Source organism: Sinocyclocheilus grahami, unplaced genomic scaffold (genome assembly GCF_001515645.1).
Source record: "Sinocyclocheilus grahami isolate Dianchi unplaced genomic scaffold, SAMN03320097.WGS_v1.1 scaffold1421.1, whole genome shotgun sequence".
Lineage (NCBI taxonomy): Eukaryota > Metazoa > Chordata > Actinopteri > Cypriniformes > Cyprinidae > Sinocyclocheilus > Sinocyclocheilus grahami.
Window position 1 is genome coordinate 3,783 of NW_015506600.1, and position 13,590 is coordinate 17,372.

General features: G+C 34.4%; 1 protein-coding gene across 1 annotated transcript; it reads left to right on the forward strand.

Moving 5' to 3' along the window:
* Positions 1–462: 462 nt before the first annotated feature.
* LOC107570139 (uncharacterized) lies at positions 463–12,319 on the forward strand (the record flags this gene model as incomplete). Its single annotated transcript, XM_016256337.1, has 9 exons — positions 463–786; positions 2,650–2,982; positions 3,298–3,438; positions 4,913–5,209; positions 7,728–7,769; positions 8,642–8,986; positions 9,538–9,843; positions 10,079–10,366; positions 11,297–12,319. Coding segments are annotated over 9 exons (2,255 nt in total), but the record flags the coding sequence as incomplete, so codon positions are not given.
* Between the last annotated feature and the right edge of the window lie 1,271 nt (positions 12,320–13,590).

The following is a 13,590-nucleotide window of genomic DNA, read 5'->3' on the forward strand; positions in this document are numbered from 1 at the left end:
TTAAACCTCTTAAATCTATTTTTTTTTAAATCTAAGTTTTTAAATTCCTTGTTTTATTGTTGTGATTATTGTTTTTATTTTATTTTATGTAAAGCACTTTGAATTACCATTGTGTATGAAATGTGCTATACAAATAAACTTGCCTTGCCTTGCCTTGCCTAACAAAATACTAAATTCATTCAGCTGGACACACTTTCCTTTGTGACAGCAGTTTCAGGACAGCAGCACCAGGCCGGTAGTATCAGACTGGAAATTAAACAATTAAATCATGTAAACCTATTAGAAGACTTGTAGCAGACCCCATAACGGAAATTATGAACCTGTAAATGAGCATAATAAGTGCGCTTCAATAAGTCACGTTGTATTTTTAGACAAGACTGATCACAGTTATCTCTTCACTAACGCTACCTGCAGTGCCTATATGAGATTATCTCTGAGAAACCGTTTCTGTTTATTCTCCAGGTGTGTTTGGTGCTGATGCAGATGAAGTGAAGTCAGTGATGGAGGGAGATTCTGTCACTCTGAACCCTGATCCTGCTAAAATGCAGGAATTTATTCTGATACTTTGGAGGTTTGGAGAGAAAGGTTCCACCATTGCTCAAATCGATGGAAATTATATCTCATATCCTAATCACACTGAGATATTCACAGACAGACTGCAGCTGGATCAGACTGGATCTCTGACCATCAAGAACATGAGAACCAAACACTCTGGACTCTATAAACTACAGATTGAACACAGCAAAGGGACCCCAGATAAGCAGACATTCAGTGTTACTGTCTATGGTGAGGATATAATTATTACTTTTTTTCTGTTTCTTTGTGTGTTGTTAATTAAACTGAATTATGATGAGATTTAAAGTGGCCAGATATTTTTAGTTTAATTCCAACGGTAATAGTATTAAAATAATTCAAAGCAGAGTCAACTGGTTTTTAGAATTAGGAATTGTAATTATATCTGTTGAACTCGGATAAGTGCAGTGATTCAAACAATGAAAAGATCCTGTGCTGTTATATGAAACAAGACGACTCATCAAATTAGTCAACCGAATAACTGTTGTACATCTCAAGCTGATTACTTTTATTAATCTGTATAACCTTATGGCAAACCTTAAGTCCACAGTGAAGACAGACAGGAGCTTTGTCTTACCCATGCTCTATCAACACAAGCGATTGCTAAATGTTACTGCTTCTGTTTGAAGTTTATTTCTAACAAAACACATGCAAAACTGGCAAAGTAAGGTGTGAAAACATAGTCCACAGTCCATCAGGTTGTTTGCATCCTTGAGTGTGTGAGGCGAACACAGTCAATAAGTGTTTCTGCTTGCTCCCATCATTGGTCTGTGCTCCATCATTTTGTGCATCTGTGCATTTGTGCTCCTTTACCTATGGAGGGAGCAGAGAGTCAGTCAACACAAATATACATGTTAAATAAAGAATTGATCTAAATGAAGAAATGCATTGAATGAAAATTGAATACTAGGGCTCTAGACTGCGACAATCTTTTGAGAATGTGCGAGTTAAAATTTGACATGGTCGCATTTGTGCGAGTGCATGGTCTACACTGCTCCATAGCATCTGCTCTGCTCCGTACAGCGCGATGCAGACCCACACAACAGTGCAGCAGGAGCCAGATTTCTCTGATCACGTGAAGAGAGGCCCTTTCAGTGCGAGCGCTTCGGGTGTAAAGCCTAGTTCATACTCGCCACGTCAGCCCGAGCACAAAGGTGTGCGCTGCAAAAATTACACAAATATACTGAGGAAACGATGGCGGTCGGAGGATTTGGTTTTCAAGTGAAAGTAAAGTAAAAGACATCTTCTTAAACCAGAGAAGGTGAACATGTTGGTTTTCTTAGGAAAAAAACATGCAAGCACTGTCACCGACAGCCAATTTAGTTTTACGTTTCTTTTTGTTTTCATTTAGAAAAGCCTCACATTATGCTGTGGAGGCTTTCTTTAAATTTTTTTATTTATTTATTTGATTCCTCAGTGTTTGCTAAACATTCTGTAATTTATTAGTTGATATACAGCATGTGGTGTATGCCGTGCCTCGTCATATTCGTTTTTGTTAATAAACGTAAAGCTAGTTTGTCATTGTAGCCTATATTGTTGTATTGTTGTTGTGCTTTTCAATTAAGAATATCAATGAATCCATCTTTCAAGCATTTGTTTTAGTCTTAAAAAGTGAAAGGTGTATAGATTGTAAGCACAACAGACAATTATCTTTTCTTGTAAAACTTAAACAAACTGGGCTTAATTCCCAAAAAAATTCAAATCACAAATAATACTAATAAAAAAGAATGGGTTGAATGGTAACCACTTTTGTTACCATGTAAGTTATATTTATAGTTTATAGTTATATTATATAACTATAAACTATGATAACAGAAAAACTATTCATCAGCATGCAGTGATAAATCCCATGTTGTAGCAAAAAATAAATAAATATAAATCCAAATCATGTGCTCGTGCGATCAGCTGGGAAAGTTAGTCGCACCAGAACGACCAGTGGGAAGAATGAGTCTAGAGCCCTGAATACAGTATTTAAACAAATTACTATTATAATTACAAAATTATTGTGAAACTTGATGATCTAGTGCCAGTAACAGTGTATATTTGTTTTCTGTCTGTGAATCTTGATTCTTGTAGAGTCTCCATCTGTTATTGCTGGGGGTGAAGCTGAAATGAAGAGCGTGTCAGTGAAGGAGGGAGAACCTGTCACTCTTCATGTTCCTCAACTACAAGGAGATGTGCTGATAGTGTGGAGGTTTGGAGATGAAGGAAAACTCATAGCTAAACATGATATAGAGGCCAAGAGCTCACCATTATATGATACTGATGAGAGATTCAGAGACCGATTGAAGCTGGATCAGACCGGATCTCTGACCATCACAAAAACCAGAACCACAGACTCTGGACTTTATAAAGTGAAGATCAGCAGCAACAAACAGACTTTATACAAGAGATTCTCTGTAACTGTCAGTGAGTAACTCAAGACTGATTGTAATGATTGTTTATCAGCTGTCTGAATAATTGTATTAGCTAAAACTGTTTCTCTCACATTGCTGACACCTGTGAATATATCTGTAATAAATACTGATTATTGTCAGGCTTATGACAATTTTAACATTTAATTAGTTTAATCTTCATCATTGTTTTAATATTTATATGTAATTATCACAATCATTAACATTAAGATCTACTTACCAAATACACATTTAGATTATATAGTGCTGATGTTTGCAGTGTTTGTTATAGATCAGACACACATTCACACTAATGACTGTCTCTCTTTAGCTGTTCCAGATTCAGGTGTGTCTCCAGGTGCTGTAGCAGGGATTGTTGTTGTTGTTCTGCTGGTGGCTGCAGCTGTAGCTGTAGCTGCTGGTGTGATGTACTACCGTCGTCCCAGGACCTCTAATCTACCAATCCAAACATGTAAGTATTACAGTTGATACAGCAAGAGAAAAAACATCGAGCTTTATTGTGGTTAAGTAAAATTTAAATGTATAAAATGATTTTTCAGCCAACATTTCTATGTTAACCACAAGTTCTGCTTGTAATTGATACAATAATTAATGAAGTGTGTGATTGTCTGGTATTGAGCTGAATTACATTAATATACTGTCTGTTTGAAATGCTGAATTTAAAATGTTTTTGATTATGTCTGTTTGTGTTTATGTAGTTTTGTTCTTCTTCTATTGAAGGTTGAGATATTTAGCAGAAACTAGCCTAAAATCATAGTCCTGCTGTCCTTTGGTCTTTCATTTTGACTTTTATCTGGAGTCTTTAATAGCACCTCAGACATGTGTTTGTGTTTTTATCATTATGTATGGCTTCATTCACTTTGTTCATTTAAACATCATAGACTATTAATACAGAAACTCTAAACTCAGTGTTGTTTAATTATTCCTATGAATGAATAGTTTATTCTAAAATTTAAATTCATAATTTACCCACCTTAATGTCATTGCAAACGTGTATGACTTTATTTCTTCTTTCAAATACAAAATAAGATATTTGGATAAACATTATGGAGCTCTTTTCTGTACAACAGTAATTTTTAGTGATCATGTCTGTCAAACTATTTTAAGTATTATTAAGTGTCATCTGTCATAAAAGTATCATGTGACACATTTACTGTATTCAAAGTCTTCTCAGGTCATGTGATGGTTTGTGTGTGAACAGACAGAAATACGAGTAATTATTGACTGATCATCTTTCCGGTCACTAAAGCTCTGAAATGCAACACAAAAGCTATTTGAGCTACAAACATGAAAAAGAGGAAATTAGTTCACTGAATGTTTCATAGGTGAACTCGCACCTGTGTTTGAGTATGGAAGATAATATTTGAGAACTAAAGCAAAGAGTTTCAGCAGACAAAAACTTAAACTGCTCATAAAGCTGTTGTCTGAGTTCAGAAGATTTACAGCACGTGAACAAATTTTCTGGTGTTTTTAATGTTATTTGTGGAGGCAACTTTGTGAAGGCCATTATAAGTTATCATTACATGGAAAACAGCTGCATGAAAATTCTTCAAAATCTATTTATTCATTAGACGAATGAGGGCGAGTAAATAACAGAATGTTATATTTAGTTATATGATGATGAAAAAGATGTATATTAATATTTACCTGAATGAACAGTTTTAAAACAAGTTTGTTGATTTGACTAAAACCTCATTTTTCAGTGGAAAATATTTTATTAACAAGTTAATTAATGTTAACACATGCAATATTATTGCAAATTGTTGCAGATCTTTAGTAAAAGTCATCTAGAAGATGAATTGATTATTAGAAGCACATATGAAGAATCGCACAGTATCCTCTTAGTCCTTAAATGATACTGACATGTTCATTTGCAAACTCAATAATAATCTCCTCATTTCTTTGTTTCTATGTGCTGCTGTCAGTGCCAGTAACTGAGGGAGAATCTGTCACTCTAAACCCTGATCCTGAAATACAGACGGATGATGAGATACATTGGCTGTTTGGAGATAAAGACACTCTCATAGCTCAGAAGTTCAAAAGAGAGACCAGAGAGCATTTAAATGTGACTGATGAGAGATTCAGAGACCGGCTGGTGCTGGACAAGGAGACAGGCTCACTGACCATCAGTTGCATCACAGCTGAACAGAATGGACTCTACACTCTGAAGATCAGAAGAGGCAGAGAAACCTTATACAAAAGATTCATTGTTTCTGTCAATGGTGAGTTGCTTCAGTCAATGTAATAATCAGAATCAGAATCAGAATGAGCTTCATTTCCAGGTATGTTTGTTTACACATATGAGGAATTTGTTTTAGTGACAGAAGCTCCACAGTGCGACAGAATGACAGTGACAAGAGAGGACACAGATAATAAAAAGAATAATATACAAAATAGACAATGTGCAAGATATTTGCCACTCTGATCTCCTTTTCCAGTGTGTATTTGGCCTGTTGTTTATACAAGACTCTGTCCCCCAGAGCCCATCCTCCTTATACGCAAAGTATGCAAGCTGCGTAGGGGCCCCTGAAACACCAGGGGGCCCCTTTGTTCTCAAAGATTATTACATTTTAATCTTATTTTTTAATTTGGCCAGCGATTATGAAAACATGAATGTTCATTTCTTTTAATGCGGTGCACTGTCGCCCTTTCTATGTAAAAATCTTTCAAATCATGTAACGTGAATGTCATACAGTCTCTTGCTAGAGACAAAAAAAAACAAGTTGAAAGCGTACCGAGCCACGGAAGAGACACTGTTTCTCAAGCACTTTCCATGAGCGTGATTTGAGACGGAGTGAACACAGACAAAGGCGTTTCATTAGTCCTTCTTTTTACAGTCCTTAATACTGTAAAAAAAGCTAGCCATTTGTTGTCACAAACTCTCAGGCTATCTATGTGGCCTTTGAACAATGAAAATCCAACACGTAAAAACATTTAAATTAGGAACACACAGTACTAAGATAATAATATTTTATTCAGTGGATCAGTGGATATTCAGGGTATAACATCTCTGAATGTAAATTGGAACATCCTTTGATGAAATGTTAGAATGTGATGCACTGTAAAATAATATTTGAAATATTATATCAGCAAGGAGTGATTTTTATCAAGGAAGTAAATTATTTTAATGAAGTGAATCAATGAGCATTAAGCTGTGGTATTTTCAAGTTGTTTCCCATCTTACATTTAGTCACTGCTGCCTTGCCATCACAAGAGTTTTTGGTAACACTTTATTTCGATAGTCCACTTTAGACATTCTATTAACAGTAAGTAACTTTGCAACTACATGTCAACTAGCAGTTAGTAGAGTATTAGTAGACTGTCTGCTTAATATCTTCTAACACTTTCTTTATCAACTTTTTCTACTAACCCTAAACCTACCCTAACAGTCTACTCTGAGAGTTAGTTGACATGTAGTTGACATGTAGTTACAAAGTTACTTATAGTTAATAGAATGTCTAAAGTGGACTATCGAAATAAAGTGTAACCGAGTTTTTTTTTTTACATGTCAGCATGACATCAGAGCACTCAAACATATTTCTAACTGGCATGCATCTTATAGAGTTCTGCTCAGATTTTGCTCATCTCAAATGAGCCTACTGATGACTGTTTATAGACCGCTTACTGTCCTAAATACACTTAGTTATTTAAGACAGTTAGTAAACTGTTACAATGAGTCCTTCTCAGAAAGTGCATGCTGTATTCTTTTTCTCCTTTTTTCCCAATTATTTTTATTTGCAATGCTCACCGTACAGAAAATGTTTAATGAGACTAATGTGGTTTAAAACACACCTATCAAAATATTAAAATGCAAATGATGCTAAATGTTTCACCATGCACTCCTTTAACACTCCTTTTGTTTTTAGAGTTATAGCTCTGTAATTTTAGAGTTATAGCTCTGTAATTTTGTTTCCTTCTTATAGGTGAGACAATTAATAGTGTTGTTCCAGAAACGTAGCAAGGACATTGTTAAAATTGTCCATGTACCATCAGGTGTTCAACTGTAATTTTATGAAGCTACGAGAATACTTTCTGTGCACAAAGAAAACAAATAGCGACTTTATTCAATAATTTATTTTCTTCCGCGTCAGTCTCTGCTGTGCATTTCAAGATTACCAGAAAATATCTTAATTTGTGTTCGGAAGATGAGCAAAGGTTTTACAGGTTTGTAACGACATGAGAGTGAGTAAATAATGATAGAATTTTCATTTTTGAGTGAACTATCCCTTTAACATAATTCTGAGTTAAGTTCTGTTTCAAATTCATAGTCTCTCTTACTTTACATATGTAAACACCAGGATATGTGGGATGAAAAAAGCTTTTATAAAATGGAAAATGATAGTAAATAGTATACAATGTAGTATATGGTATAGTATATTTATTATGTAATATATAAAAAATATATTAATAATACACTACTCTAAAATGAATTACGTGTGTTTTGGTAAGTCATCAGCTTAGTCCTCAGTAATATAGGTCAGTATTAGTATTAGTCTACTTGTCCCAGCTGTTTTGGATGTTATTTTCTCAAAGTAAACAAAACATGGGATAACTTCTGGAATCCAAAGCAAATAATTCAGTCCCAGAGGAGAGACCTGATTGGTGTCATTTCATAAATGTTCTTGAAAATTTAGTAAAACATTCTGATCTGCACTTATTTAATATCATTCCACAGTTGTCTGTTCTGTTAATTGTGCCTTTTATGTTTGATTTGTCTTTTCTTACTTTCTTCTCTTACAGATATGGAGGAGTACATGGATCAAATTCAGAAACGTCATGGCAGTGAGTATGACTTTCTGCTTATACAAGAAAATATGAGCTTTAGTTTTGAAGGATCTAAGGATTCTTCACAACAACCTGTGTGTGTTGCTTCAAGACAGCAACCATATGTTCGTGTTGTGTTTTTCTTTCTTTTTTTCTTTCTTTCTTTTTTTCAGAATAATTTAATAATTTTATTGTTACATTTAATCATATAATCATTGATAATAATTATTTAAACCATTTATATACTCATTTCATTGACTACTTCATTCATTAGTCATTTATATTTTTATATTATTTTTGTTTAGTCTTATGATTATTAAGATTCAAGGGCTATTTGTCTTTACAAGTAAGAGATCAGAGAATGTCTTCATTTCAAGGTTTTTATAGTCACAGGATGATGTTGTGAAGCAGCATGATTCCATTGCTATGGCTTGTGGAAACACTTGATTTGTACTGGTCAGGCGAAGTCTGAGCACTAAACATACGCAACTAAGACTATTCAATAAATAAAACTGCTTATTTTTTATCTTCATCACTTCATCTTCTGTATCTGCTCTTCTCTGGCTTTACTCACTCAACTTCTTGGCTGATAGAAGACTGTTAAAACAGTTTTGGGTACCAGACAAGAATTGCTGTTAATGGGTTTTGGGTATTAGACAATTTTGCTGACTAGTTATTTTGTTGCCACACAAAACAGATATTTTCTGACAAGATCTGGCGTCTAAGCTGGAATTGATATATCTGGTGTGGAGGCATGATCGAGCAAGCTGCCATACAAATGACTGTAGAAAATACAATTGGACTCTCATGAGAATTATTAGTGAAGATGTAATTGTTTCAGTTAAAAGTTTTAGTTTAATCTGAGTAACTGATTGTTTGTTTGTTTTTAGGTGTGTTCGTAGAACCGGCTGAAATGAAGAAAGTGTCAGTGAAGGAGGGAGAAACTCTCCAATTAAGCATTGATACTGAAATTAATTCAGAGGATGAGATGCTCTTAATGTTTGGATCAAAAATACACCCATATGAAATTATAGCTAGATTCCGTGACCAGGGCAAGGATAAATTTATAACTACGTCTAAGAGATTGACAGACAGACTGAATTTGGATTGCAGTGATATTCTCACCATCACTATCACAAGCATCAATGTCACAGACTGTGGAGATTATTTTGTACAGATCACCGACAAGCTAAATAAGACCGTCGAGTCATTCACGTTCACTGTTGTTCCCGATGGTAAGTCTTTCAGTGTAATAATGGTCTTAATTAGTTTAGCTGTCTGAGAGTGTGATCACTGCATCTGTGCAGCTCTCAGCAGTGGTGGACAGCACCATATTTGTGTATAGTAAAGCTAATGAAGATGAACATGCATTAGAATAGTCTAATGAATGCTAAATTTGATGTAAGATGCTATTAAAATTGAAAAGGAATATCCTCAAAACAAACTCCCAATCAAGAGAGCTGAAATTTGCCACCAACGCAACTGAATCCACAGCATAAAGATCTTTTTTTTTTAGTATTTGGCTGTTCTGATCATGTTCTCTAGACATAGACTTGGAGCCTGATGATTGTTGCTTATGACAGTATTTATGTAAAATTCGAGAGGTTAATGCTTTAAGGAATCAGTTTAAATGACTGAATATTTTACCAAACACAAGAGCAGTTAGAGTGATAAATTTGAACACAAGAGCAGTTAAACTTGGACTTGAATTGTGTCCAGCAAAGACTTTAGTGGGGAATCTCAGTGAAATGTTTACTAACAGTGACATTCTGTGTTTGGTCTGCAGGTGTGTTTAGTGGTAAAGTGAAGTCCGTGTCAGTGATGGAGGGAGAACCTCTCATTCTAAACCCTGATCTTACTCCAATAAAGAAAGCTGATCTGATAGTGTGGACATTTGGACATGAAGGCAGGCTGATAACTAAAAGTGATGTAAAGTACGAGATGGAGAAATTTAGAGACAGACTGGAGCTGAATGATCAAACTGGATCTCTGACCATCACAAATACCAGCACCGCAGACTCTGGATTTTATGAACTAAAGACAATCAGAAACACACAGGTCCAGTTCTGGAGATTCATTGTGACTGTCATTGGTGAGTAACTCACATCTTTCAGTGTAACATGAATGATCATTAATTAGATTAGCACTTTGACGAGTTTAGATGTGTTGATAAGTTCTCTGAATAGTTAAGTTTCTAATCAGACTTTTCTAATGATGTTTATGCTGTTTATATATTATAGTTTATGCTGTAGCCTGTCTCGTTAGGTTTATGTAACCAGATCCAGTGCTCTCTGTTGAATAATACTGTTATATTGCCCTTGATACAGATGAAGAAGTGATGAAGCCAGTGGCGGAGGGAGCATCTGTCACGCTAAACACTGATGAATCTGAAATACAGCCAGATGATCTGATACTCTGGAAATTTAAAGACATGATTATAGCTAAAAACAAAGAACTCTGCTCTGAACTTGATGAATTCACAAGACTGAAGCTGGATCATAAGACTGGATCTCTGACCATCAAGAACATCACAATCACAAACTGTGGATATTATACACTACAGATCATCAACAGAGAAAGAACTAAAAATAAGAGATTCAAAGTTACAATCAAGGGTGAGTTACTCACGTCTTTCAATTTGATGGTTGCATTACATTCAAAGCTTGTTGCAATAGTCTTAAAATAATAATCACTGAAAAATGAATAATCTGTCCTTCATGTAGTTCCAAACATGTATGACATATCTGTGGAACACAGATTGTTTCTTGTTTTTGGTCCCCGTTGACTTTATTAAATGAAGAAGAAGAAGAAAAAAACACCCTTGATGGCATTGTCCAGTCATTACAAATTTCTGGGATGGGGTGTCATGGAAGATGGGTGATATTTTACCGTTTTTGTTTGTTTGTTTACCAGCAAAATATATTGCCGGTTTCTACTCTGTGAGAAGCTTGTATTACTCGCTAGAAAATGCATTCTAATTGAGTGGATTCATTTTAGTCTTTCACTCTGGTATCGAGAGATAGAATTTTGCCTATGTAGAGACTGCAGTGGTTAGGGGAGATAGTGCCAGGTTTGAAGAGATGTGGTGGGGGGCTGTTATGGAACATCTACCAACCAGTTTAAAAGAGATCATATTTAAGGGAAGATTTGTATTTAAATAAGTATTTCTTTTCACTGAACAATTGGCTCACTTATACTGTATGAGATGGAATGGGCTGAGGGGAAAATAGTTGTGTCAAGGTTTATGATACAGGCTGAGGATTTTACTTTCATTATTATTATTAATATTGTTGTTATTATTATTGGATTTTATTATTTGTATTTTTATATGATTGTTTTTGTCTGTTAATAAGTGAAAAAATCCTTGAAACATTTTACTTTTTGATATCTTCCTATGAGTTTCACAGAAGCAAGCTTGAAATAACATGAGGTTGAACACTGATTATTAAACATGCAATAATTACTAACTGTGTGTATTTCTTTTAAGGGTGTTTAGTGGTGTTTCTTCCTCTGTTTTCACTTTTTTTTCTTTCTTTTTTTTCTAGCTTTACTTAAAGGTGACTTGTTGGACAATGTGTGTGATGTGGAAATAAACATGTATGATGAAAGCGAGGATGATCAGAATGAACATCTCCGTCACATCAACATCTGGGCTCCAGCTACAACAACAACAAAAAAAACAAGTTTCTGCTTTTATGTGCCAGACAGTGAAAGTGAGAAATGAATTTGAGCTATTAAACTCTCAAGTAAAAGCTTCTTTGGTTTTAGATAAACAAGGAAACAAGTTGATAAAGACATTTCATAATTAATTTAATAATGTTACACTTCATACCTCTTACTCTATTAACATAATACCAGTTTGACTCTTACAGCTTTGTAACAGCAAGTTTGGTTGTAGTCAGTGTCATATAAGCATTTTATGTGATGTTTTACCACAGCAGTATTTCTCTATCCATAGTGTGTGCTGTTTTATATAATTAAAACCACTATCAGTTAAATGTTCATATTCAGCATTGATTAGAATGTGTTTTAAAGCCAACATCACATGACCACCTCGTCATGTGTAGAAATTCATCAGACTGTATATAATAGACACACAGTTCAGAAACATCTTTGACCGTCCAGAACCACAATCAGTGTTGCTCAACTAGACAGAATTTGACATGTTTATTGTAGAAATTAATGCAAAGTAATGCATACTTTGCATTTAATGTCTAATCTGAATATGATTGTTTTTGTCTTCTAATCTGATCTGTAATTGTAACTGTGACCTGAATTTATAGTATTTATACTGAAGTTAGCCTTAGTGCACTTATAGTAAAAAAAGATAAAGGCTTTTGCTCAACTCTAGTACTTAGTGATATGATACCACATTGTGCCGTGCCTTTGCTACTGTTTTATTGCCATATGTATGTAATTTTGACAAAAGCATCTGCTTCATACGATATTGTGCCACTAATCTTAATGTTTAATCATTCAGTGGACACACACTGATACAGCTTTTGCTTCCTAACAACTGTTTGAACACAAAACGCATGAAAATGTAAATACACATTTGAATGGGGATGTTACAGTATTAAAAATAATAAAAAGATAAAATGTGTGTTGTTGTATACTGTATGTTCTATAATTGATGTACAAAATATCTTCAGAGTAGACTGAATCACCAGATACAGTGGAGGGAAAAAAAACTCCATAAAATAAAATGATTTTCTAGTTGTCTTAGTTGTAACACCCAAGAACTGAAAATGGAACTATGAAATCAGATGTTATTTCATTTCTTCACTGAATGAAAGAATGCTTAACAATAATGGTTTTGTGGTCAATTATGGTATTTTTTATTATTTAGCAGTTTACAATTTTGTTTTATTATTTTTCCATCTACCATCTAGATAGTGTTGCATTTTCCTCCTCTCACCGAGAAAAGGCTTTTATATGCACTTCATCTTTTTCAGAACAGATGGCTGCAGAAGAAAACAGAAATTTTTGTAAGTGGGATATAATCCCTGTCTTGCATTGTAAATGCGCAAAATGTAAAAAAAAAAAATTTAAAGACAATATTTCTATTTTAAGTCATTTCAAATAATTCACATTTCTATTTTCCATTTCATATTTCTGTTTCAATGTTTCTGTTCATCAACAACAACAAAAATCCTAATATAAAAAAACAGCCATATTCCACATTTCAACAAGCAGCAAAACTGTTTTCAGCGAAGAAGAAAAAGTGTAGGCTAATATAGTAAAAAAAAAACGAGATAGGCTACATATCAAGATGACTGTCAATTAATATACAAACGTTCAAAGAAGCAAAGAGATAATTTTTCCACATGTCAGCTTCTAATGGACTAAAATATTACAGTGATAGACATTTTTATATTCAGTCAGAAGGGGGAGCTAAAGCATTGTCATCTGCATTAGGAGAGTCATGTTGCTGTATAACATCATCATGAAAGCATTCAAGAAAGATTCCGTCACTGATAAAATATAGTAATTAAATATTTGTTTTTATATGTTTATTGCATATGCCTTCATTTAATCCAAATACATAAATTAGTTTGAATGGCCTTCAATGGAAGATGTCTGTGTAGTTATATCTAACCAGATGGGGCTAACAGACCATGCTAACCAAAAGAGAAGCGAGAAATCAAAACACACCATGACCTACAGAATACATATACTGTAAATTCTTAACATAAAAAGTGTTATGAATGTTCTAGTATAATTAAAGCAAAAGGTTAAAGTAAGCAGACCATTTTAAGGTCAATCATCGTCAGTATGCAGGCCCGGATTAAGAACACATAGGGCCCTGGGGCTATAGCAAACCCAAGGGCCCCCCTTC